Consider the following 27,175-nt stretch of genomic DNA (forward strand, 5'->3'; position numbering starts at 1 on the left):
TGCCATTCAATAAATTTCGCGGGCCTGAGCAACAAACTCATGTTTTAAGTAGTTTTCAGATGATAAGATAAATTATACACGAAATACATGTCCAGTTCATCAAAAATGACAACAACACGAGCCCATCCAAAACACATTCAAATAGTTCTTTCAATTGTTGGAATAATTGTCTTGTTTCTCGTTTGACATATCAAAAAAAAAGACTCTTCACAATCAATGAAACTGCTTCGTAAGTTGGTTTGCTCGTTTGTTCGCTGCTAATGACATTTTTTACGATAAAAGTAAAGTAAAAGTTTTATCTTCACGTGTTTGTGATAAGCGAAATATTTTGTAAGATGTCACGTCAGGCAAACATGTTTTTGGTGAATTCATCTAATGACACTCAAATAACATCGTAAAACTTTTCAGCTGAACGAATTACGAACACACTTGACTCAAAATCGATACGAATCTTGTTGGAATTGTATTCTTTTTTTTGTGCTATTTTTTTCTATCGAAACGGTTGTCGCCTGTGCAGGCACATACAAGTGCGTTTAGGTCACATTGCATGACTATGAGTATGAATATGACATATTACATCGTACATCGTGGACGTTGCGTCCATTACCGAAAATTAAAAAAAAGAACATGAAACTCTGCGTATAATTCATTCAATGTATTCTAATATGTGTGAACGTAGGCAATGAATGTGTAAGTCAATAGTGAAACTATATGAAAAAGGTACTCTTTAATAACTGTTTTCACTGTGTGCATATACCATATTTTTTTGCTACCAAAAGTCGTCCAATCGATCGCCCGCTGTCGATATTTGTCTATTTGTGTAGATCATTTTTCACCCTTTCTGCTAAATTGACTCCTGGGCGCAATACCATTGGGAACGTGGTGAATGAGCACACACACATTGTAATACATGTATAACGGCCAAATGTCGAGATAACAACTTCGTTTTCCTGTATAATCAGACTAAAGCTCGAGATTTATAACGGAAATTGTGCAGAAGGAAATGGAACGAAACGAAAAATTCTATACACAATTATCTGGAAAGAGAGAAAGAGCGAATGAAAAAAGTTCATCGAGTGAATGACATAAACGATTCAATGGCCATTGGAATAGCGCTAGTTGAGCCATAGTAAGTTTTTATCCCACAGTCGCCCGGTGCATTTTGGGTTGAAGGGAACTTTTCGATCCATGCCAAACTCATTCTTTATTCGCCTACTTCCTATACGCTGATGTATCGGTTTGTTATCCATGTTTCCGAGCTAATGCCAGTTTTTAATGCTATCTTGTCGCATTGAGTCGCATTCTTTTGTCTACCTCCACACACACACACACACACACACACACACATCGGGCAAAACCGATACCGAAAGTGTTTCTGAATTAGGACGTGGGTTGTGTAAATGGTGGTGTATGGAACCAAATACCATTTTATCGTCACAGATATGCAACATTTTTTTTTCTATGGTCGTATGGAGAACATTTTAAATTGAAGATGTTTAATGTAGGAGAAATTGATTTGTTTTGAGATGTGTTCATTGCGCCTCTCTCTCTCTCTCTTCGATGAATCTTACTCCCGAAAAATCGGTTTGCTAACCATCGACTTGAAATCGGTTGTGTGCTTTCATGAAATAAAAATCGAAGAGCTTAAACGAAATTGATTGAATTTGAAGTGATGTGGCACACGATGAACGAAGCAAGAAAAAAAAAATAGCGTACACAAAGCTTATTTTTATGTTTCAATTTTCCTCGTTGTTCTCTGGACTTTTTTCCGAATGATATGAAGACGAAAGACGATGAGACAACTTCAAATAATGCACTCAACCGTTTGGATATGTGGGAAAGAGAGAGAGAGAGAGCAAAAACCGAACGAAATTGTGTGCTTTAAGTACACACCAATAAGATTGAGTCTGGTCGATGAGAAAAACTTTCAACGTTCACGAGACGAAAGGCGAAACTCTAATTTTAGTGCATCTTCATCAGCAGCAGCAGCAGCAGCAGCAGCAACAACAACAATCGGTGTATAAATACGATTTCCGAAATTGAAAATAAATTTCATCATTATGTGCTGTTGTGTCCGAACAAAAGGATTCATTTTGCTATCGGTAAATCAGCTCTCGCCTTCAGCGCGCACCCAACTAAGTCTTCCTTTGATAAAATATTGATTTTGATATTTTCAGTTGAGCTACTTCGAATGCCAAACAAAAATGGACAATGCATGTAATGCTTTGGAACTTTTTAAGTGAAATTGAAGCTTTTGATATGTTTTCTTTTGTGTGCAGCATGATGAAATTCTTCTGTTGCAACATGAATTTCAACTTAATTCAATCGAAAAAGGATTAAACGGCCAAAGAACTTTGTAGCTACTTTAATTGAGTTGAAACAACAAAATTCCGCCACAAATCAAACTCAATCATTGAATATTCAGTTTGAAGTCAAGTTGCACTTATCGTCAATTTCTAAAAGTTTCCACCACTTTTCACTAGAATCGAATACGCTGCAAAAGAAGTTTGCCACCAACTCAAAAATAAAAAATAAACACTTTAAATTATTTTGAAGAAATATGTTTTTTATTATTATTATTTAAAAGTGTATGTTGTACAAGTTGTTTCGCTTAAGTTGTGTGTATTGATTTGATGCATACATTCATTACTAGTTTGTGTAAATTATTTTATAGTTGAACAAGTTAAATTCCTATCGATGCTAATTAGCGCTACCGATGATTCTAAAATTGACGTCAATCATAATAATAATGAGTAATTGATTAAAATGATGCAAAGCATAAAATTATTTACACAGTTTTGCAAATACTTTCGTTATGAGTAAAAATAAAAGTGAAGAAAAAAGTTTGAATCGAATTGGAATAACGAGCGAAGACAAGAATGTTTATAGAAAAAAATTCGATTAACATTTATTTACAAGGATCAATGATTTATATCACAGGTTATACAAATTTTATTTTTTTTTGCTCTTTAGAAACGATTTGCTGTTGTTATTGTTGTATTAAAACGAGAAATAATTCCTTTTATAAGCTAACGAATGGAATTTTAACATATTACGATGTATTGTTTAGCACTTAATCATTTTAAAATAAAATTCAAGACTACAATAGCATTAAAACCTAATCCTTATGACCGAATACGAATAAATCTTAGGCTAAATGGATATTATAAAATGAATAAGGATTAAAATAGATGTATAGCTGTGTGTTTTGTTGTCGTTGCTGCTATTTGTTTTCTCCTTTGTTCTCTGTTTGTATTGCTATTAATATATGATTTCAAATGAAGATGTCATAATGTTCTTTGCCTAATACTATATTAGCTCAATTGCAGCGATAGCCCGACTGTGTGCCCATTCATTTTCTATAATCGACTGGACACTATGAATAATTTATAATACCATCGATAGCATTTTAATCTGACCGCGATGTGACATTTTGAGCTCGCTTTTAATGCAATCGTTCTGTCTAATGATTCAGGGAGATCTCTATCTAAATATCGCATTGACGCTGCAACATTTTTTTTTCGTTTCGTTTTTTTTTTTTCTCATTTATGATACAATCGATGAATAGTACATAAATTTATTGATGAGAGCATTTGGTTCCGTGTTCACGTAAACCAATCGGCTCAAATCCAAATTGAACGCATTCGACTTTGACTTTTGGACTTGTTGCTCTTTGATAAGTGCTTTGATTCTTAAATTGAATTGAGCTAGACGATGCTGCTACGCGGTAGACCAACGTCTTGTTTTGGATCTGTCGGTGAATTGGTAGGTGATGAACGTTTCATTTGGCTCAAGAGTCGATTGGATGGAAAGTTTGATACGACAATTGGCTTTTGAACGTATGGATTCTGCACTGGGCTCGGATTCGGATGCAATGCATAATGACTGTTCCGTAAATTGTTGGCTATGTAATATCTATCGTCGTCGTAGTCCAAGGAATTTCTGTGCACAAAAGAGAAAACCATTTAATTGATGCAAATCGAATTTTGAATTTCAAGAAAGTGAGCAAGTTTCAAGCTGTTCCAAAGGGCTTACCGATTCTTAATTGCCGTAATTGATCCGTATGAGTTGTGAGCGTCCTTGGACTTGTAATATGCATCATCATCACTGTAGTTCAATGATTTCCTGCGATGGAAAATGGATAATCGATTTGAAAATTGACATGAATAAAATAGAAAAGTGTTTCGCCTCATCAAATCAATAAGACAAATATTTACCTGTAAGCAACAGGTTTTTCGAAGGGGATTCCATTCACATTGTTCGTAATGATTTGTAGCAGTGTGTTGTCGGAAACGGTCGACGGAAGCGAATAATTGGATTCGGATGAACCTTGTTTGATTTTGTAGTCGCTGCTCGGCGATGATCGATCACTATCTTTGCAACATTTGTCCGTGCTTGAGTTTTCCTGTTTTCAATTAGACAAATTACGAAAAACCATTTTAATTCATCGAATATTGGACATTAGAGTAATGGATTTTGGGGTTTTTGTTTGCAATATCAATAGAAAATACTCACATCAGAGTAGTTCAGCATGTAATTGTCATGTGGAATGAATTGTTTTTCAGACTTTTTCACTTGGCGCGCTTTGTGACCCATTGTTTTAATGAAAACAAAACACACGATTACCATCAAAATGACAACCGTCATTATGGCAATTGTGATGAAAATGGGCAAATTTGCCGTCGATGTTACGTAACGCCAAACCGTTTGACTGTGCAACAATTCCACCTGCAATACATCGGTGCCGTAATCATTGACCACCGAACAGTTGTATTTGTCGAAATGCCATGCTTGACTGTTGTGAATGATGAGCTTCGAACTGATGCCTTGGTCGGTGGGATCTTCCAAAATGTGAAATTCTGGGTTACTGCTTCCGTTTATTTCACGACCATGGAAACTCCATGAAATGTGCCGAGCGCGTGGAATACTGATGGCCATACATTCCAATTGGATTGTATCGCCAACCGCGCCGTATTGTTGGCGGCTTGACGTGATTTTCGGAGGCCCTTTTAAAAACACGTCGGCGGACGATTTGATTTCAGGGAAACCAGGTACACTGGCCTTACAGTCGTAACGACCGGCTGTTTCACTTGAAATGGTCAGTTCAAGATTCTTCTTTCCTGTGAACAGTTTTGGAGTCTGGAAACGAAATTGCAAACAATTATTAACCGTGATTTTTTTTTTCTTCATTTAATCGAATTCAGCTCAATTTAAAATGTTAATGTCATGCTTACCCCATCGATTGAGGTATGTATCCAGACGATTTCCAGAGGGTTCCCATCAGCCGCGCATTTCAAGGTGACTTTATCTCCTTTAGCCGCTTCCACCGATTTTGGTGTTTCGGTAAACGATGGTGGATCTTAAAACGCAATAAATATTCCATTTAGAATTTAATTCTTCTCAAGTGGATAAAAAATCATTCCATTCAATTCCATAACTTTTTAATACTCACAATGAACGTCTAAAGTAGTTTCGTCTTTGGTTGTGCCAATATCATTTGTTGCCTCACACTTGACCACCGCATTATGATGACTTCGATTCACCGAATAAATTGCCTGCAAAGTAAAGTAAATTAAATTCAATGATTTCCGTTCAAACATGTTTCCAACTTAAATTCGCAATTCAAATACATTTTTTAATTCTCGGCTGAGAAGACGAGAAGAAAAGAAGAAGAAGAAGAACAAAAAAAAATTTTACCATTTCGGTCGTGTAATCGCCAATAACGAGTGTATCGTTTATGAACCATTTTATTCGTACATCGCTTGGATTGGCTTCGGTGTCGCACTTGAAATGTACTTCAGAACCATCCAAAATTGATGATTCTTTCACTTTTGACGCCGATGACGAATTAAAATTGGTTTTAGTGGGAGCCAGTTTGCTGTAAGTAGAAAGCTTCACTTTGGGCGCATACTGAACCTATAGAGAAAAATGGCACGGACGAAAGAGAGAGAAAAGTAGAGAAATCAATCAATTTTCGGCTCATAAGTCACAGAAAGGCACAGAAAAAAATGCCCATTCAAGTATTTTGAATTGTGTGTTTAAAGCCGAAGAAAATCGTGTTAAATCATAATCGATTTGGTTAGTGAGTACACACATAAATCTCGTGCCTCGTGTGTTCGGGTAACGAACCCGAATCGTCACACAGGCGACAGAGATAGAGAGCAACATACAAGGAAAAACATTCGCTTTAATCCAATTACCTCAATTTTGAAATAAGCTTTTTTCGCCGTTTTATCGGCAGCACTCCTGGCACGGCACGTCAACGTTTTATTGTGATGCTCACTTTTCGCTGGCATTCGAAGCGTTGATTTCACGGTAAATAGCTTACCATCTGGTAATAATTCCTTTGTTTTTTCGACACCTTCCGTAATTGGGTTGCCATCGCTATCAAGCCAAGTCAACTGTGTGTAAAACATGACAAAAACGCGTTTTTATCGTTTGTTCGATTGATCGGGTCCAGTGAAGTGAGAAAGAATCTGATTAAGCGTGCGCTTAAATCACATTTCGCCATTATTCTTACCGTTGCTGCCGGTTTGCCTTCTTCCGAAATGCAAACCAATTTGATATCTGTGTTTTCGGTAGTTAACATGAAGTCGCTCTGTGAATCACCAACAAGAATACGCGGCGCTTTTGGTGGCACTAGCACTGTCAGTGTTGCAAATTCAGATCTAAGTTCTTTCTGCCCTTGTGGTCCTGGACTCACTTGACTGCAATTTATGAGAGAAGAAGAAGAAGAAAAAAAACATCAGATGATGTATATTTTTTTTCCTTCTAAAAACACCGTTCACTGTTTTGCTTTCAAGTTTTAATTACCATTGGTATTTAGCGTCATCATCAAGTGTGACCGGATCGATTTGCAGCGTATAATTTCCATCATCATCGCTGCCAATCATGGTGTAACGTTCAAAACCGCTTAAGCTTAAATTCCGCTCCGTTCCAAGACCAAAATCATCTTTAGTCCACTGCAAAACGCCCTGTTTATGTTCGACGCGACACTGCAGCAACACTTTCGATCCGATTACGGCCGATTGATCTTCCGGTTCCAATGTGAACGCTTGATCTGCTGAATCGCAACAACAATTTTGCACGAAAATTGCCATCAATAAAAATATCTTCAATAAATCCATTTTTGTTCTCTGTCGTTCGTTTGCTTTCGTAATGTTTCTCTCTCTCGCTCGCTCGCTCGCTCGTTATCGTTATCCCGTGCTCGTTTGAATTTCGAATTCAGTCACGTAACGATTTTGTGGAAATTATATATATATTTTCCTCCCGCTCGTATGAATAAATAATCTCGTTCAGAAAATAATTTATCTCTATTTGATTATTTCGAATAATTTTTTTCTCGTTGTTGTTGGTCAATTTTATCGTTCGTCTTGTTCACTGTAGTCTCTCACTCTTTGCCGTTTTCCACGTTGTTATGATTTCATTGCATTGTTCAATGTATCAACTGTAACGAGAGAGAGAGAAAAATAAAATTTATTATTTTAAATCGAATTTTTTTTTATGTGAAAGGGGCGTTTGCATGTATTTTTTTATCCATTTGATATTGCTTTCATAATAATTTGTAATAAAAAATCGTTGAAAAATAACACGAACGAATCTGCAAATTGTAAATAAGAGATGCGTTCAGTGAAATTAACATACATTTAGCTCGGAATTAATTTGGTGTGCATTTTTTTAAGTGAAAATTTTAAATGGAATCGAACAAAAATCAATTGAATATGTCCAATCCTTTTAATTCATATTTCAACTGCCCATCTCGAATGCCATCACACTCCAGAATCGTGTTTGTTCAATGAGAGAAAAAAAAAACAACGTATATTCACGCATCATTTTTTCAACGAAATCACTGTAATTGTACCCGATAATCCGACAAATAAAATTGTGAAATTATTCAAACAAAATGAGAATGGAAGAGAAAAAAAAACGCAACAGTTTGTTTTGAATCTCACCGTTTTTCGTTGAGCAAACACATTGAAGTAAATAAACACTTGATTCAAAACTGTTTTCTTTCACTCTTTCTATCTCTCTGGGCTCTGGATCGCCTCTTTTATTGCTTAAATTTTTGACTAAATGTTTATTTTTCGTTATTTGAATTCGTGCTTGGTCATTCGCACCGTACTTTTTTGTAGCCGAATGCGTCGAGGCAGAGCAGAGAAAAAAAAGAGTAGAGTCACGAGAATAGAGAAGCACGTAAGAAGTTTCAATAAAGCGCTCGAGAATTGAATTTTAAACGAATGAATGGTTCAGTGCTTGGTCATGACACCTAACCTGCTACCAAACGAACGCGAAATAGTGTTCTCAGCAGCATCTCTAAACACAAACACACATAGAGTGAGATATAACGAACAACTAAAAACACTTGAGGTATTAGCACAGAAAAAAGAGAAACGAAATCATTGGAAAAGAGAGGAAAAAAAAATTGTTGATTCCTTTTGTCCGAATTAGTTCGAGAGTTGAAGAGGTAAATGTTGATATTTACTGTTTCGATCGAATCGACAATTTACCTTTCGCTTAACTTCTTGAAGCTGCTTGAAATAAAAAATATTTGTATTCTATGAAGCATATGACAAGGCATAATAATACATTGCGCGCAGGTGATGCTTTGCTTGCGCTCTCTCTCTCTCTCTCTCTCTCTCTCTCTCTCTCGATGCACATCAGCATCAGCATTCTTGCCATGCATTCGATTAGCATTATTGATATTAATGTTCGGCCACAGAAGAATCGAAGCAAGAGCAAAAGGGGAAAAAACAAGAACAAAAACGATTGATATCAATAAGACTTCCTCTCAGTGTGTTTACATAGTCTTTTAATTGCAGGAAACTCTAAAGATTTCTTTTTATACCCGCTTATGAATAATTGTTTACTTTGCGAGACATTTTCAGTGTATCTCAATGAATGATTTGTATCTTTTGTCCATCCTTTCATTTGGCGAACATTGTGTCTTCGTCTTCGTTGTCTTCGTTGGTGTTTTTTTTTTGTCATGCCTGCTTCCCACTGCTGTTCCTAGATCAAACACGTGAAATGGAAGCGGTCAAATTGGAATTTTTATTGTTTCCGTTCGATAGGCAAACGGATTGCAGACACACACCCAACAGCGGCACAGCACATTTCGCACCGATCGATTGATTTTAGAAATTTATTTATCTTCCCTGCAGTAAGAACTGAATCAACAAAGATTGTATACGATATCGGCAATAAATATACCGATACTCTTCGGACTCAGTAATGGACGACTAAAAAAGCACCGAGAAATAAATTATTGCGCTCACAATAATAAGGCAATTGAGAAACGGCACGGCCGAAAGAAAAAAAAATCCATTTCGTCGACAATCCCGACAATCGAGTCGAAGGGAAATGAACCGAAATCGGTTTGCAATCGATAAGTTGATTGTAATAAATCTGATAAAAAAAAGTCTTTATTTAACCTATATTTCGTTTTTATTTGCCTACTGTTTGAGTGTGCTTTGTTTGTTTTAGTTGCGTTTGGATTGGTTGGCGCGCGCACAGCGCACACACAGAAACAGAAACAACAACCAGCAGGCGCCCATGCGAGCGAGTCAACAAATGACTCGATAACGGTAAATTTTTCTTCTCGAGAAACCAACAACTGTAATTTTAGTTCGATACAAGCAAATTGCTAGTGTAAAGTCATCAATATTTCAACGGTATACCCACTGTAATGGCCAAATAAATCAAGCAGTTGAAGTGAAAGAAATTATGATTAGTTTGGCGTTGGCCGCAGCGCGCAGCTCACTTATTAATTTAAATTGTTTATTTTTTTGCCTGGTTTAGAATTTTCGTGCGAGAATCAAGGGTCGAAATGTGGTGATTTTCACTTTGTTTGGCCAAACATAGTGAATTATGTCATCGAGTGTACTTTGCAAAGTAATACAATTGTTTGCTGATTCGCCCATTGTTGAGTGCCAAAATCGGTTTTCCTTCGCAACGCAATTATTTTCAAAGTAGAAAATGGCTTTAAAAAAACTGTTTAAATAAGAAGAGCAAAAAATGGTTCTGCGAAAGAAAAAAAATTATGTGGACCAGTTTTTTGGTTAATTGGCCTGGTATTTTATAATTATAGCGGCGAACATTTTCGTTTTCCACCAAGTTACACGCAATTTTCGGTGGCTAAATGTTTAAGCACACTTGAAATTTATGTGGCAATTTTGCACAGTTTCTTATCTCAAACGGCACACAGACAAAGCGAAACCAACTTGAATTTCTCAATATTATTTATGTAAATCTGCTTTTGGTATTGTTTTTCGTTTTGCGTTTGTTTCATTTTTTCTCTCTTTTCATTCTTCGCTGGTTTGCTCTCGTTCTGTCTTTGTTACAATTTGCACAACCGAAAGGATTGAAATTTGCGTAACTACTGATTGTGCCTTTCAGTTTTTTTCCCTGTTTTCTCCTCTCCCTCTCTGCATGTGCTGCCCGCGTAATTTACAAAATGCAGATAAAATATATTAAATTCTTTGCTTCCTCCTAGCTCCTTATCTGTGCATATTTTTTTTTTTGGCTCTTGCAAATGCATTTGCATGTATTTGCATTGTATACTTTAAATGGCATTTCGTACGCAAATTTATTTAATAAATGAGCGCTATGGTCACAAAAAATAATAATAATGTCGCCGACAAAAATGATATCAAATGCCCGAACGCTTTTCGCTCTAAATTGCATACGTTCATTCGAACGCATTTCGATGCAGTGTATGTGTGAGTGTCTCGTTAGCATTGGAATTTTGCTTGGTTTTTCCTCTTAATGACCGAGTGTGCCATCAAAAGTTTTTCGAAACATCTACAAAACCTCTTAAGGAATTTTGCTCCAAAAATGCATGGTCGATTCGGAAAGTTTTATGTACACATTTTTTTTTGCGGAGAGAATGAATGACTCAAGCCAACGAAATAAAAATCAAACGCACAAAAATCGCATATTGAAATCTTTTTCGATGGAATCCACTTTTTTGCACGCGTTGCATTCTTTCGTGTTTTTGTTTTGCCCATCCGATTCCCCGAAGATTACATCGAGTGAAGAGAAAATCCAGTTTAAAGTCCATGCGACGCGCTATCATTAATATCTGTCGCCTGGGATCAACAGCCAGAACAAAATCTCGCTTGAAATGAAGCACGCATTTAAAGTAGCATTTACAATGATTTTTTTTTACCACTGCATGTAAATCAGCTAAAAATACACCACACTTTCATGTCAAGTTGTCGCTCGAACGAACGCGCGCACGCGGCCGCATGTTTGCGCTTCAGCAGATACAGAGCATGTGTTTCGATCAGATGATTTCTGCATTTTCATGGGCGTTACCGTCAAGGTTAAAAGAATCAAACGTCGGCCGATGTCTCTATTTCGGTTGCAGGCCAACATAAAAACGGAATTGTCTCACATATTGCGGTACAAGCGTGCAGTGAAGCTCAAGCGGTTTAGGATTTTGCCTAAATATAGACCGGTTAATGGCATTTTATATGTGCCTTTCAACTGGCTCGAACCGATTTTGCCACGATGCCCACATAAATTGATGGCAAATCGACAGCGCTCATATGTGTGCCGTTCTTTGTGTTTGGACAAAAGATCGTTGACAAAGAATCACCGAATCATTGATTGGTGAATTTGTGTTTTTCTCTCTCGGATGACAGACGACAGCACAAAGACGATTAAATTGCATTTTACAAATGCATCGACAATCCATTGAAACTGTCCATTCATCGCTTCTTTTTTTTTTGCTGTAGATTGTCAATCGTTCAAAATTCCATCATCAGCAATGTCTCTGTGGTCATGCTTTTAATTTTTTTATGCATTCTGTCCCCATCCACAACTACAAAGACTCTGCTTTCTTGCTACACTCCAAACCGTATGGGAGAGTGAGAGTCGTCTAAACCGTTTTGGCCAATCAAATTCATCGAAGAACGGAACGTAGCAACTATTTCGTCATCAAAAGACAAATTGCATTTGACGGCCAATCTAAGCAAAGAGACGCAATAAAATCACAAAGAGACACAGGAATCCAATGGAAATAAAACAGAGCAGATTGGGAAGAAATGCCACAAAATGCGTTCCCAAAATAGAATGTCGTTTTAGTGCAGCACATGTGACGATGCAACGGCATCAGCAGACGATCATTTGGATTTGCAGACGGATGTCGCCTGACGCTCGTCTCAACAATTTCATAAATAAACGACAGAGCAACCGGGAGAAGAAGAGAAAAAAAAAACTCGACCAAAAAGAGGAAAATCCACTCAGTAACAAAACTCGTAACGAAAAATGTCTGGCACAGCGCTTTTCGTTTTTATTGTCGTAGGTCTTCTGCTTGAGATGGTCACAAGTTTGCCATTCGGCGTGAATTTTTATCCATTCGGATATGGTTGAACAGCTGTCAATCATCGTTCGAATTAGTTTATTTCTACCTCAATCTCCTTTTTTTTTTTTGACAAAATCAAAAAATAAAATGAAAATCCGTCCATTTTCCGGTGGCGCATTTAATTTTAGACCGGATCCGAATGAATGAATGAAGTTAATCTAAGTCCTCTCTGTTTGAAAATAGCATGAGTTGCCAAGGTGAATTTGTGCTGGCGCAGTAAAAATACATTTGCTTAAAAATAGACTGCAATCGAGGATGCGACGCGCGTATTGGGTTGCACAAGCATTTGATGAATCCATTCACAAACCGGCTAGAATGGAATGTGTAAAGAAGTCACGATTCAGACAAAATGCCATGCCAAATGCAAAGCTATGCAAATAAAATGATGCGACTTTTTTTTCTCGCTTGTCATCGTCTATACGTGATTACTTTGACAAAAAATTCCAATTGTCTCATTATAAATCGGATATTTCCGAAATAATTGGATTTCAATTAAATGAAAAAAGGGGCGTTTAACACTTCGAAAAAAAAAATAACAAATAAAACCATCCGTCGAAAGGCACGCAGTCAATGTGCTCTCGACAAGTCATCGCCGGCAAAATTCGCACTCACATCAAATGCTGTGTTAATCAGGCTCGTGTTCGAAGTTGCTTTCGTGACAGACGGACTATCTCTTACACACAATCTAAAATTGGATCAAATACAGACGGTCGACAAACAGACGTGCAGCACACAGCCGAACATATGTTTTCTAATTAAATCACTGATCTTTCTCGCATTTTATTCTGCACGCGAATTCAGAGCGTGTCTTCTTCTTCTTCTTTTATTTGCCGTGGATTCGTTGGAAAGCCGCACGCACCCAGGCCCGACCATTATGATATCATCTGTATGCACATGTATGAGCACAGCGAATAAAGAATTAATGTCGTTTATTTTGCTCTAGGTTCTTGGAATTTTTTCACTGGGACAACGACCGAATTTTCGCTCGTCTCTTTTTCGTTGCCGTTGAAAATGATTCGTCTTTAATTTGACGCGTTTTTTACAGTTTCATTCAAATTGCTGCAATAGGGAAAAAAGTGAGAAGAAACAATTTTGGCACACAGTTTGAACGATGGTTTCTCAGTTCATGCCATGTGCATCCTGTCGCCGTCAAACGAATGTGGATTACACATGAGAATGAACAGAAATTGGGCTGATGCAAAGAGCAGAGAGCACCAGATTACTTGTGATGTTATTTTTATCATTATAAGGGGATGCGAGCGCTGGGCGCATCGTTGTACGCAGCACATTTCAGTCGTGTCGCCCAGCAGAAATCAAGTAATTGCACAAAGAAAACGAAAGCCAAACATTGAGATCAAAAAGAAATCGCTGATTTTCATCATGAACAAAGAAAAAACACGACGAATGTCAACAACAACAAAAAATCTGAATGCGGCAAGGCAACATACATTATGATCATCATCCATTTCTACGAAGAAAAAAAAATCAGCGAGAAAAAAAACGTTTTGACAGTAATTACGTTAACGTCGAAGTGCTTCCTTTATACTGCCAATTTCATTTCAGTCTCATGCATCACACACTGAATCTGAACCATTTTTATGCGGAAATTGGGAAGAAAGAGTGAAATTTATTTCTTTCGGCAAAAACACAAACGGAAAACGAAAGAAACGAAGCACACAATGCCGAAAAAAATTGAGACAGTCGAAACTATGGCCGGATCGAATCGATGGTACGCGATAGACGTATGTTAATCAGACCGAGTTCAACTATGCTCAACTCGCGCATACTTACACAGGAAGAGGAGAGAACAAAAAAAACATCACAACATTTTTTGGAATTCAATTATATCACTCGCTGAGAACGAACAGACGAAACCGACTCGATGAAAGTGTGAAATTGAATTTCCGCCAGTTATTTGTTATAATGTAAATTTCCGCTGAATTTTTTTTTTCTGATGCGACTACAAAACAAGCGCCTTACGCTAAAAACACAACTTTCGATTTCATATCAAACACATTTTTTTGTCTCTTTGATCATCGCTCTGGGAATCCGTGCTGCGGGGTGTTTTTTTTTTGTGGCGAATACACATTTTTGAGATTGTCATTCTTTGAATTCAATGCACACAATCGACTTGTTACGCCTTATCCCGGATAGGTTATTGTTTATAGGGACTGAAAATCGAGTTTATAATCATAAATTCCAAATTTCACATCACGTTGAGCCAATATGTGAATGTGCCTGTGCCTATTGACCGAAACGAGAACTTTTATTAACAGCTTCGAAAAATGAGTACACCATTTGAACTATAATCACCGTGCTTAATTGCAATCGCTTTTACATGGTGTTGTTTCTCGTTTTCACGCGTTTAACACGTGTGCACTACCAATTATACATGCCAGGGATATTGCATTTGAAACGCTTTCATTTTCCCATTTTGCTCGGCCATTGCGCGACTTTTCAATTACTTTGTCATCAATTTTCATTGAATTAGCCGCTCATGGCATAGAAATGATTGGAATCGCTGTTCATGCCATTGCAACGGCACTAAAAATCTACACGATATTCAATCAAATCCAGAATTTTAACCAAATTAAATAACATTTAAACTGACACAACCAAATTGTGTCAAACTTTGTCTCGCTCACACCAACTACCACACTGACTCGTTCGTGTACGAATTGCTGTTAGCGTAAAAGAGATGTTGGTCGAAAAACACTCAGTCTAAATATTCTTTGATGAAAATATAATAAATGATTTCAAATGCATATCCGTTGCCATGACAATCATATTGATGGCATAAATTCATTTGCACTCAGCGAAAAACTGTCGCACACATATTAAATTCCAATTTAAAAGAACAGTTGATTAAAATTCTGGAATAGCTTCAGCATCAAACCGATTCAATTTGCAACAAAGCCATGAAATGTGCACTGTCATCATGGAATTGGCACAAAGAATGCATCTAATAAATTAAATTATCTTATTATATCGTTTGAATATTAGAATACATGGAATTTCACTTTTCTGTGTAATAAATTGGATCTTAACGCGCAGTTCTTGATGGTTTTTCATTGGATTTAATCGTGAAATTTATGCAACGGTTTGACTCTGGTGATTTTATGGGAAATAATTGTGGATGGTACATTTCATAAAGTTTAATTAGCCATATAAGCGAAGCGAGTGTGAGAAAGCAAAGTTTCCGTTTTGGATAGTCCAAATATTATGCAATAGACCGAGGTCAAATTTTCTCTGATCTATTTGCTAAAAGAGAAAGCAAATCGTTTGAACGAATTAAAAGTGGCATTAGAGCAGAAAATCATGAAAATCAGTGAGTGCATAGCGCATGTTAAATGAGCAGATTACTTTTATGTACCAAAAAACTTGCATTAGACCAAGACTATTAAAACTAGATGCTTGCGTAATGACCACGATCAAGTCATCATCAATTGCCATTTGAGGGCAAAATACTGTTATTATCACCTAATCAGATAAGCTGATTCGAGTGCGCGCATCATTGTGTCATGCATCACGGTTCGCTGTATTATTGTATCGTCTTAATTAATGCCACAAACATCGAAAATGGAAAGTGTTAGTTTTTCTCATCTCTTCGTTTGTTGCTTCAACTATCATCTTCGTTTTCAAGTCGTTGCTCTTGCATGCAATCGGTGGAAAATGATTAATATCTCTGGTGATATGATTATGACATTTACGATACGAAAACTTTGTTGCAGTTGATGTTTTTGTTCCAGTCAAAGCGTCGCTCTTGATGCGTATTTTTTGCGGTGGTTTGCAAGGCTCTTCAACTTTCCAACCTGCATAGCATTGTGGTGCGGGTTCTTCTGTGAGCACAAACACAAACTTTCTAAATCAAATAAATGATAATCGCAACAAAATTGACATGTTGGTTCACTCCTCATAATGGTTGACTGCAAACATTTATCTGATGAATGTAGAGTGTAACGGGCCAGAAGAAAAAAAAAAACCGCTAACAAAACCGACTATGTGCAGCCAGTCAGGCAACCGATTCGGGAGTGTGTGCTGTTCTGCGAATGAAGTTGACATCTCATTCATCTAATCGCGCGTTTCATTAGTCGGGCTGTTTCGAGTGCGTGGTTCTTTCGCCCGCTCGTTCGATGCCATGCTCAACTTCATAAATATTTTGCTATTTAAAATTGTTGCTGTTTATGTTTTGACACGTAGAGAAAATATGCTACATTTTGACGAAACAATAATACCTGTTATGGTGTTAATCTGTCATTTCTGATCGCAGACTATGTATGTGGCGAAAGCCAGTGCGACATAGCAAACAAAAACACACATATACAAACATTCGAAGAGGAAAAAGCACCTCTTGGCTTTTGTTATTTTTTTCGATTATTGCCGAGTCGCGACCGACAACATCGAAAACAGACGCGCACGCACACACACACAATACACATAAAGTCAAGTGAATACTTTAAACGAGAGCACACGATCCGATTGTATAATCTTTGTGTTTTTTTCTTTCTCTCCACATTTGATGTGTTTGTCTGCGTTTTGAATGCGAAAATGTATGTGATTCAAGACGCATTTTTTGCCCTCGTTTCACTTGGAAATGTTCATTTATTATTTTAATTTTTCGTCTGTGTGTCGTCGCTATATGCATGATTTATTTGTTGTTTCGCTTTTTGTTTTAGCTTTGTCTCGGAGTGCGTGGGTTTTCTACTTCTTCAGCTTCAACAGAAATTGCTCATTGTTGTTTAGAAATTTTTGCGCCGCATTCAAAATTTCGCATTTTTCAAAACTTCACACACTCACACCAAATTGTATGTTTCATTTGCGGATTTTACTCGAAATCCCATTAGCTAAATTATGCATGGGATTTTGCGTTTCAAATGACACTTTGCCACATTTCAATCCGGATTTTGGGTATCAGTTGAGCTGGCAGACATGCTTACATATTAGCATTGAAATTTGTACATGTATATCGTTCAATCCGATTGACAGCTTTTCGCTGATAAAATGATGATGAGCATGCAAACGCCTTACGGCAAAGATGTGGGCAGCACCAATCCAATTAGAACAATTACCAAAATTCATATATATGTATTATTATGTATTGTAAACGATATGTTTTGTAATTTAGTACGCTAATGGTAACGCATTAAATCACATGCAACGGGGGGGGGGGGGGGGGGGGGGCGAGCAAAGTGAAAAATCGCATAAGAAACTTGTTTTGGAATCGTCGACATTTATTAATGTGCTAATCATATTCATAATACATTTCACACTTTCTTCGACGGCGTGTGCCACCAAAAACAAAAGCAGTCACGGCCTTTTTCGCCTTGTTGTTCTCCATCGCGGTAAAGTGTAGCGTCTAGAAGCATATGTGGCACATCAATTTTATGGCATTCATGCGTGCACCGCATGCTCTCGACACTTGAAGATTTTTCATTGACATACGCCAGAGGAAAAAGGTTTCTTACTTTATTCTCTCCATTCGACTCACTAAGAAACCGAGAGACAGAGATGTGTTAACATAAAATCCATTTTATGGTTTCGTGAAGACAATGTGCGTTTTCAGCACCTCTCACTTGCTTGCCAATCCAAAGGATATCTCCACATTTCGCATAATCAGTAAGTCAACCATTTAATGGTAACCGGCGATTTATTACTCGATTTTCATTTCCTTTCGACGCTTCGCGAGCAAATGTTTGGCCTACCGACGCGAAGCAAGAGAAGAAAAAATAATCATGGCATAAATGCTGTCATAAATAAACGTTGCGTATCGTCTTAATTTGCTAATGTCCCTTTTATTAACGGTTCTAATTCGCCACATTCGAATGAATTCCGCACGCATCAGCACGAATTTCCATGCCATATCAAAGCGAGATGAAAAGAGAAAAAGCGACCGAGAGTGATTGAGATGGAAGGAGAAAAAAGCATTTTCGCATTTTTTTATGTGGTGGATGCAGAAGCCCGAATGATTATTCGCAAATTCCAAAAAACTTGAATGAGTTTCATTTTATGGCGCGCGGATAGCGATTTCGTTTGGCGAAGACACTTGAGGAAAATGTACAAATTGAAAGTGGTCCATTGACGCCCATAAAACACTGGCAATTTTTTTTCCGCTTTTTTCTTCGTTCTTCGTCGTCTTCTTCTTCCTTTTTAACTTCAGTGCAAAAAGGTCTACTTGTGGATCTCGTTCGCGTGCTCACTCATTCTATCTTATTGGCTTCATTTGCATGTAACGATGGTTGTGTTTTACTTTTTTTTTGTCTCTTCGCTTGTTCTTATTCGCAATGCTGACTCTTTTCGTATGTCTACAGCGAGTAAAATATTGTTCAATTAATTATTTAGGTTGATGGCTAGGCGCTTCGGCCAAGTAATGTTACGCGCTCAAACTCCCCGCCACCCTCTTTCTTTCTCGCTCGTTCGCTCGCCCTTTGCCAATGTTTGTATGCATAAGGTGTTTTATGTAAATTTTTCCTGTCCGAACTGAAATTTATGTAGGGCTATACTGTGTGAACAGTGAAAGAATGCCGGAGAGCGATACTCTTTCTCTCTCTCTCTCTCTCTCTCTCTCATACGCTCTCATCACTGGATTGTGATGGCATCAGGACGAGTGCACGGCCATACACACACACATACTTTATGAAGGCACGAGTAACAACGATAATGAAAATTCATGAGATGTAAATTTCAATGTGAATAAATGCGCTTGATGTTGTATTATGAGCAAAAGGACAAACGCATACACATGCACAGCAGCAGCAGTAGCAGAAAAAAAAAACACACATACACAAAACAAGTCGAAAAATTGTAATTTTCCCTCTCGAACGTAATATGATATTGAGAGCAAGCGAGGAGGTAGAGGAGCACTGCCAAACGTGGCACACTGACATAGAATATGACCATCGGACGAACGCCAAACGGCAAACAAGAACGCGCCACTGCACTTGGATCTTTAGTATTTGAACGAATGCAGGCGCGAGCGTGGAAAAATTCAATGCAACATGATGCATTCACATACACAAAAGCAGTGCCGTTCCAGTTCTTCTTCGGTAAAAGCTGCCTTGAAACGAGAAAATAGCCGAAATCATTTCGAAAATATCGCATTTCGTTGTTTCTACTGTCGCGTTCACTATCGCGCTTTCGCTCTGCCATCTAAAATAATTGCAGTTGACAGGAGCAAAAAGTGTGCAAGCGAAAGCATATTTTATTCCCCAATATGACTAGACAATGCAAGAAAACGGCGAAAATCCTTGTGCGCGCACGGGTCGTCGCTTTTTTCCTATTCACGCTTTACGTGTGCATCAGCAGAGCTGACTTGGGAGTCGCCGTTGTCGTTTTCGTTGTCGTCGTCGCGTGAGCATCACTAGAGAGACACAATGCCAAAGGACAACAAATAATAATGGCAACATATTCAGATATTTTATACATATTTAAGCGGCAAACGGAACGAACGTGCTCATGAGATAGCAATTGCAATGGCGAGCTATGAAATAATAGACCATGTTTTACATGTCGTACATCGCATGAAGACACTTATTCTCCACATTCTTCACTTCTCTTCATCTTTGTCGTCGTCTGCGTCGTCGTCGTCATCGTTGTGTATCTTTTTTGTTAAATTATTGTAATGTTAAATTAGCACACGTTGATAACGTTAAAAAAAACGCGACAATAAAATGAAGCAATAAAAATTAACAAAGAAAAAAAGACGAGCAAAAAAAATGGAAAGCACATAAAAAACATGTCTGCAAGAAGTAGAACGAAGAGGTATTACTATCATGGCGAGTGTATTATTTTGCCTTTAAATGCGCCAAGTGCACCATGGACATGGCAAATTCTTTCCACGCTTCCCTTTTTTCCTGTGTCTCCCATGAAAACGTATGAAAATTAAATTGCATATCTATTAAAGTTTAAAACGATCGCAAGAAGAAGAAGAAGAAGAAGAAGAAAAAAATCCCAACCATTTTCGCCGTAAACGAAACGAAACGAAATGAAGAAAACGGAGAAAATAACAATTATACGCGTAAACACTACATCCGCGCAAAACCAAACAAAAGCGCGCTCCATTTTTTTGTCTTTCTCTCTGTCTCTCCCTCGTAACATTACACACAAGTTGGGGGAAAAATTAATTGCATTCATGATCAAGGTAGAAATTGTTGATAGCGACGATAGTTTGTGAAATGGACGATTCTTTTTTACGGCGTTAACATTTTCAAGAAGTTTTTCCAGTTGAATGTCTGACGCCGTGATAACGGGCGAAGTAAAAATATTTTGCTCATTTAACTTTTTGCTATCTAATTCCTGTAAATTTTAAACGGAAACTCGTGATTTTTCGTTTCAGCTCGTGCATCTTGATTCACAAATTAATAGATAAATAATGCAATTTTTTCTTCTCTGGGCTTAAATTAATGTATTTTCCTCTATTTTTCGACTGAATTTCTGAACGAAAAACTTTGACAATGCAACAAAGCTCCAAAATCACAGACAAAGAAGAAAAAATACGAAGTTGAAAGTAATTTGGCGAATTTCGATGGAAAACAAAACTGTGAATATCTGTATTTCGCTTCACTATATTCTTGCAAAGTTCATCAGTTGTGTAATATTAGTTCTTCAATTTATTGGAAAATTGAGTTACTCAAGGAAGAAAGATGGTGGAGAGCGGACGAGCTCGTATTTCCCGTGTAACTGTAATGCTGCATGAAATAAAATCTTCGGTTCATTCAATAACGCAACAATTCGATTACTTCGAATGATGTAATTTTTGGAGAGAATAAGAGCTTGCGGTACAAACAGTTCTGGCTGAAATGTTTCAGAGCAACGAGAGAGAGGAAGAGAGAGAGAGAGAGAGAGAGAGAGGGAGAGAGAGACGAAAAAAACGGGTTGAACTAGAAAATTTATTTTAAATTATGGGCTGTTAATTTGAATACAGATCCGTTTTTCGTTCCGCCGATCACACGATTTTCATCACTTTCATGGCGTTTTTTTCTGTGTTTGTCCGGCAAAATGTAGTACACATGGATCAATCGCGAGCAATGATCTTTTTTTATCTCGTTCCACGTGAAATTCATCCAAAAAATGTTTACGCCGAAATTGTGTGATAGATATAATGAAAAATGTTCACAGACAAACAAAAGCCGTGGCGAAAAATAGTGTAAATACGAAAATAATAATGGTTTTTCCGTTGGATGTTTTGTTTAATCAAAAACGAAATAGAATGCTGATTTTCTCATACCGTGAGCCACTGTGTGTTCTACGGCACAACTTCGACTTGGGGGAAACGCAAATACAAACGAAGTAAACTCGCAGACAACGAGAAGAACAGTAATTCTAATTTCTCGAAAACAATCAGTTGCCGAGTTCAATTTCCGATCGAACAAAGACAAACTGAGAGAATTTTACCTGAACGTAACTAAGACCAAGAGATGAAGAAGAAGAAGAAAACACACGAAGAGATACACAACTGATGATGGCGATGATGCAAAGACAAATAACAAACGAAGATACAAAAGACAAATAGAGAGAAAAAAACACACATAAATCGACTATCGAAATTGTAGTTTGAACCGCATCGAGTGGACCGAGAAGAAGCTGACGACGGTTTCGAAGCTGGCGAATGGGAAAGAGAGAGAGAGAGAGAGAGAGACAGAAAACTCGTAAAATGGATAGAACGGTGTAAATCGAACAAATGGGATGAGAATATAAAGTTTATCATCAATTTGTTAGTTTTCTTTCGCAATCGCACCATCGTCTATGCCATGCTGTTTCCCATGTGCTATTTTGATTTTGTTTTCGTCGCTCTTCATTCGGCTACGATCTTCCGATAGCGCAGAGAAATAAACAGAGACAGAGAGAGAATGAGAATTTGAAGTAATTCCCTGGGCTTTCATTAAAATGTCGATATCGTTTTCCAACAATTGCCATAAAATTTTGTATCGATTTTGATGCGGAATGGTTCTCGAGTGCGATTTTTACATGTCATTTATATGTTTATGTTGTAATCGGCAATTAAATTAATTTATTGAGAGTTCCCAAGAACTGAGTGCGACGGCAGATGGTCTGAACAAGCGCACGCTGAATTACCAATCGCAACAATTGTCCAATGGAATGATTGAAATGGCGATCGATTCACCATGTACCGCATGTTGAAGTGCACAATCGATTTACTTAATCGCCACTCTTTTCACTTCATTCCGGGGATAATTCAACGTTTTACGGCTATTAAAATGTTATTTGTTTGATAAATGAAACGAAATTAATTCTAATGTTGTTCTTTCTTTTTCCGTTCGGAGTGTTAGTATCTGCATTGATTTAGGAAGGCCATGGGTTTCTGAGAATGAGATTAAACTGAAAAATTCCAAACTGACAATTTTACATTGCACCAAACATCAATTGAGATGTACTCGTCAAGAATGAGAATGTGCAGGAGCAAAGTCATGTCGAACGAGAAAAAAAAACACTATCATCATATGGTATCGAACATGTATGACACTCTCCCATTTTCAACGCTCATTTGAACGAAGAAGAGAAAAAAAAACGCTACTTTCTCAAGTTTCAGAGTCTCATTACGTGCATTGTGTTTTTTTGTTCGTGTATTTAGTCGGTTTGCTTGAAATTTAATGATTTCGACGTGAAGTGAAAAAGAATGAGTCTATTTTTGGTCATCGAATTATCTCAGAATGATCCGATGGTGATTATGAAACGGGCAAGCTGGAGAGAGGGAGAGAGAGAGAATAAAAACGTCAGTCAGTGTCGAAGAAAAATGAAGATTGGATTACGATATTGCTTCGCTCTGTGTATGTCTATGTGCACACAGCACCAAATCGCTACTTCTCTTATTTTTTTTTGTTTCTTCTTGTTTCTATTATTTATTAATAATGGTCTTTCGTTTCGAACATAATTATATGTCTTTGTGTATAATGGTCAATTTATCCGAAAATCATTTTCGAGCTGGTAGCTCGTTTCGATAATGGTCCTATGGTGTGTGCTAGTATAGTTCTTATTTGTCAGGTTCAACGACTCGATTTGGTGCTGGAATTCCGCCGCAGAATTTAGACCGGCCAAACATATCTCTAGCGCAGATCTGTTTGTTTAGAAAAAAAAGCGGCAGTGACGATTTGGTCGTTTTTCAAATGAAGATAGATGAAGAACAGAAATAATAATTCATAGCGATCAAATCGGTTTGTGTAAGAGAATGTGAAAGAAAAAATCAAAAAAATCATCACGTTCATCATGCAAATCAATCCAACGAACATCTTTTTCTTATTTAACACCTATTCGATGTTATTGCATTGCCTAAAAAACGAAACCACGACAACCTCATGAATAAAAATGATGAAATTAGAAACGACGTTGCTATTAAATGCATTCAAATTGGTAATTACTGACTTCAACACTGCATACGAATGTTCATTAAATCGAGCGATTATTTGCTTTTATTCTCCGCTTTGATATGGGCATTCCATTCAACGATACGAAGCCAGCGACATAACCGTTGCGGATTACAAGGCATTCAAGCAACAGCCGAGAGGAAAAAGACAATGAGTTTACAAATGAATTCAAGCGGCATGATAACATTCATATTACGCATATTCCGTTTACATCATCACAATGATATTTTTTGGAAGAAAATTACAAATGACATTTTCAACGCTCACTTTTGATTAGAAGAATCACGCAATCAACACGCAAGACAAAGAAATGTGCACATGACATTTAAATTCAGCATTGATATCACACATTCTCGCTGGCTCTTTGGTCGAACCGTGCTCTGGCATTTTTATCTGCACTTAAGATTTTATAACTAAAAACAATAAACCAATTAAGTGTTGCATTTTATGGTAGCGATTATTGAGAATAATGTCGTGAGTGCATCATTTTTTCTCTGTTTTCGGTTGCTTATAGCATTTTCTGGCCATGAAACATAAAATGTTGGCATTATGAACTTTCGCCACACCATTCTATCGGAATACGTCGAGTGGCCGGGAGAGTGCCACAATGCATACACACACATTTTGTCATTCGGTGGCGTGTCGTTTCATTTCTGGCAACAGATGCTTGATTAATGTTCACCATACAAGACTATCTACTCTGATTTTATGTGAAATCAATGAAGCTACGGCAGTTTCGTTTTCTTCTTCTTCTTCGCCTTTATACGTTCACCATTTCTCAGTTTCGGGCGACTGGCTTCAGCGTTTGCAAATGCAGTCGAGTATCGGTGTAAATGGTATGCATTTTCGTTTTCGATACCATCATAAATTTTCGTCGAACTTTTTCTCTCTCTCCCTCTGTGTCTCTTCGCCGCTTTTTTTTTTCGAACAAAGTGCCCGCCGATTCGTCCATCCGAATGGGTACGACATATTTTTTAACGGATTTTATAGCCGATAACATTCACACGTGCATCACAAAACCATTTGCGCGCATACCATTAAATTCGGATGCATAATTCGTTGTCGATATAATAAAAATTCGGTTTATTATTTGTTTGAAAGCAAAACCATAAAATAGCTCGATTTGTGTGAATCACACAGAAAATGCATATGTATATATTTCGAGTAAGGGGTCTCGCGAGAGCAAAGACCCGTTTTTTCCATGCTGAGGGAAAATGGATACGATCTCTCGCAGTTTCGCGCTTCGCGTCTTAAAAGGATACGTTTAATCGAAATGGTTCGATGAATTTCGTTCGTATCGCACTTTAGAATCTCATGCGAATTGTCGATTCTGTTGAAATTTAAGATGGGACGATTTTTAATTCTATCGTTTTTTTTCTCTCCAACTTTTTCTTTCATTGAATGCAGTCAAGCAGAAACGAAAGAAAAAGCAACTACTTTACCGCGTATTGATTTCCTCATGTAAAGTCGTTTAAAAGACGCTCTAACAGCTACTGTCTACGCGAAGCAATTTGACAGCAACAAAAAAAAGGGTCGAAAGGTGGACAAGAGAGGAGAGAGAAAAAAGCCGATGGCAGCAAAGAAAAGAAATAACAAGTTGAACCTGTTTCTGCCATAGATTCCAGCGCAGTCACAATGCGTCGCATATCAAGAGTTAAAGATTCGATCGAATTCCAAATAAAGGTTGTGAAATATGCCGGTGAGGTTGTCTAGCTCAGCAATAAAAAAAATCCAAGTTCCTTTTCGCATATTTCTTGTTCGTCATGTGGAGAGAGAAAAACTGACAAATTGAACAATTGCACTGGGTGGAAATCAATAAAAGTGTTTTCTCATGCGCATACAATGTAACTTTGATTGCTGGCCACTACCAAATTCAGCCGATCAACACTTTTATCGCGCGCACGCAATGAAAAAGCGGCAACCGTCAACCGCTGTGCAACTAGCAGCCAAAAGCAATTAATTTGAAATTTATCGCAATTAAATATTAATGTGTTTTCCATATTTCAAAAAAAAAAAATAAATGTACGGCCCGAGTACGAGTGCAATGCAAAATGTCTTTTGTTTTTCCATTGCTGCTGTTACTGTTGCCGATGGACAATGGACACACGCATAATCACTGTGGCAAATTAATGTAAGCGCACATCTCGTGCATTACCATTTTTGAGACGCAGCAATGCCCAAACGCAGAGTTTGCGATTTATGGTGAAGAATTGCAAGTTGAATTAAATCTTTTAATTATATGGTTTTTTTTTCGTTCTTTCTCTCTGCCGGCAGCCATCTTCGGTGCATCGACAGTTTGTTTTTTTCATTGTCTTTTGGTATTTCGATCGAACATTTGATGGCCATGGCAGTAATGAGGCTAGAAAAATGTCTATTCTTGATGATCTCATGGCAAAACGATGTCTTGTTGTGTCCTTATTTGAATTTTGATATTAAATTGTAGATTATGTGTGTGGAATGGATCGTTCCCATGTTGAGGTCGATCGTTCTCAGTGAAATGCCATTCACTGTCTCGTCGACTTTGGTCGCGCAAGAATCATTCTGATTATATCAACCAAATAAGAACGTTCCAATGACTACTGAATTTTATTTATATCGATATTATCACACGTGAAATCAATCTTTGACTTTATTATGTAGGTGCTATGGGTGTATGGTGATTCACATTGATTTTCGTTCGATTTCGGTCTGCATTTTGGGAAACCAATCCAAATTATTATTGGAAATAGAAAAATAAAACAATTAAATCGAAAACATTCATGTTTCGATTCTAGACTTCGATTTCTTTTTTTGTTCTCTCATGTCGTCTAATTTTGAGCATGGATTCGAGTCAAGATGGTTATCTTGAAGTTCATCTCATGCGTTATCGATTTGTGTTGCCTTCCGTTTATTTTTTCGAGAATCGGTTTTGATTTGAAATTCAAGAAATTAGTATGCATGTCATTTCGGAGTTTCGATTTGATTGCAATGACAGTGATGGGCATTGTGACATATTGCCATTTGTCGAAAAGTGCTGTTGTTGTTGTTGTTGTTATTCACATTTGTTCGTGTGAGAATTTTCAGACTTCATTCATTCAACCGAACAAAACTGTCCCAGCGATTCGACAGCCGCGACAAAAAAAAAACACATTCATCTAGCGACATCGTTTCAACAAAATGGTTTTACTTAATGACTCTTAGCATCATCAAGAATCAGCAGAACGACCGGAATGAGAGATGGGGAGTGAGAAAAAAAACAACACAGCAAAGAAAGAGATAATAACGAAACAAGAAAAATTATTTAATAATTTTTAATTAAGCGAAACCATTTCGTTTTAACTCTTTTCAATTCAGGCCATAAATTTCATTGGAAACGGCGCAACGGAAAAAGCCACCAACCAAAACTAGCACGTTTAGAATGTTCACAACATGCAATAAATATACTACATACACA

At 37.4% G+C, this 27,175-nt stretch overlaps 1 protein-coding gene across 3 annotated transcripts in view; it reads right to left on the reverse strand.

The window, feature by feature from the left end:
* Positions 1-2,548: 2,548 nt before the first annotated feature.
* The window catches only part of LOC129569021 (irregular chiasm C-roughest protein-like), a 112,106-nt gene continuing 87,479 nt past the window's right edge, over positions 2,549-27,175 (reverse strand). For all 3 annotated transcript variants that reach the window (XM_055447402.1, XM_055447404.1, XM_055447403.1), the window contains 10 exons: positions 6,814-7,447; positions 6,521-6,707; positions 6,201-6,401; positions 5,698-5,916; positions 5,453-5,555; positions 5,235-5,359; positions 4,516-5,139; positions 4,218-4,405; positions 4,036-4,125; positions 2,549-3,942 (listed from right to left, as the gene is read on the reverse strand). In XM_055447402.1, coding sequence (XP_055303377.1) covers positions 3,708-3,942; positions 4,036-4,125; positions 4,218-4,405; positions 4,516-5,139; positions 5,235-5,359; positions 5,453-5,555; positions 5,698-5,916; positions 6,201-6,401; positions 6,521-6,707; positions 6,814-7,127 — 2,286 coding nt within the window. In that variant the 5' untranslated portion in view covers positions 7,128-7,447 and the 3' untranslated portion in view covers positions 2,549-3,707. The remainder of the gene's footprint in view (positions 3,943-4,035; positions 4,126-4,217; positions 4,406-4,515; positions 5,140-5,234; positions 5,360-5,452; positions 5,556-5,697; positions 5,917-6,200; positions 6,402-6,520; positions 6,708-6,813; positions 7,448-27,175) is intronic.

This window comes from Sitodiplosis mosellana, unplaced genomic scaffold, assembly GCF_009176505.1.
Source record: "Sitodiplosis mosellana isolate CC-2019 unplaced genomic scaffold, AAFC_SMos_1.0 Smas_scaffold_30, whole genome shotgun sequence".
In the NCBI taxonomy this organism is placed as follows: Eukaryota; Metazoa; Arthropoda; class Insecta; order Diptera; family Cecidomyiidae; genus Sitodiplosis; species Sitodiplosis mosellana.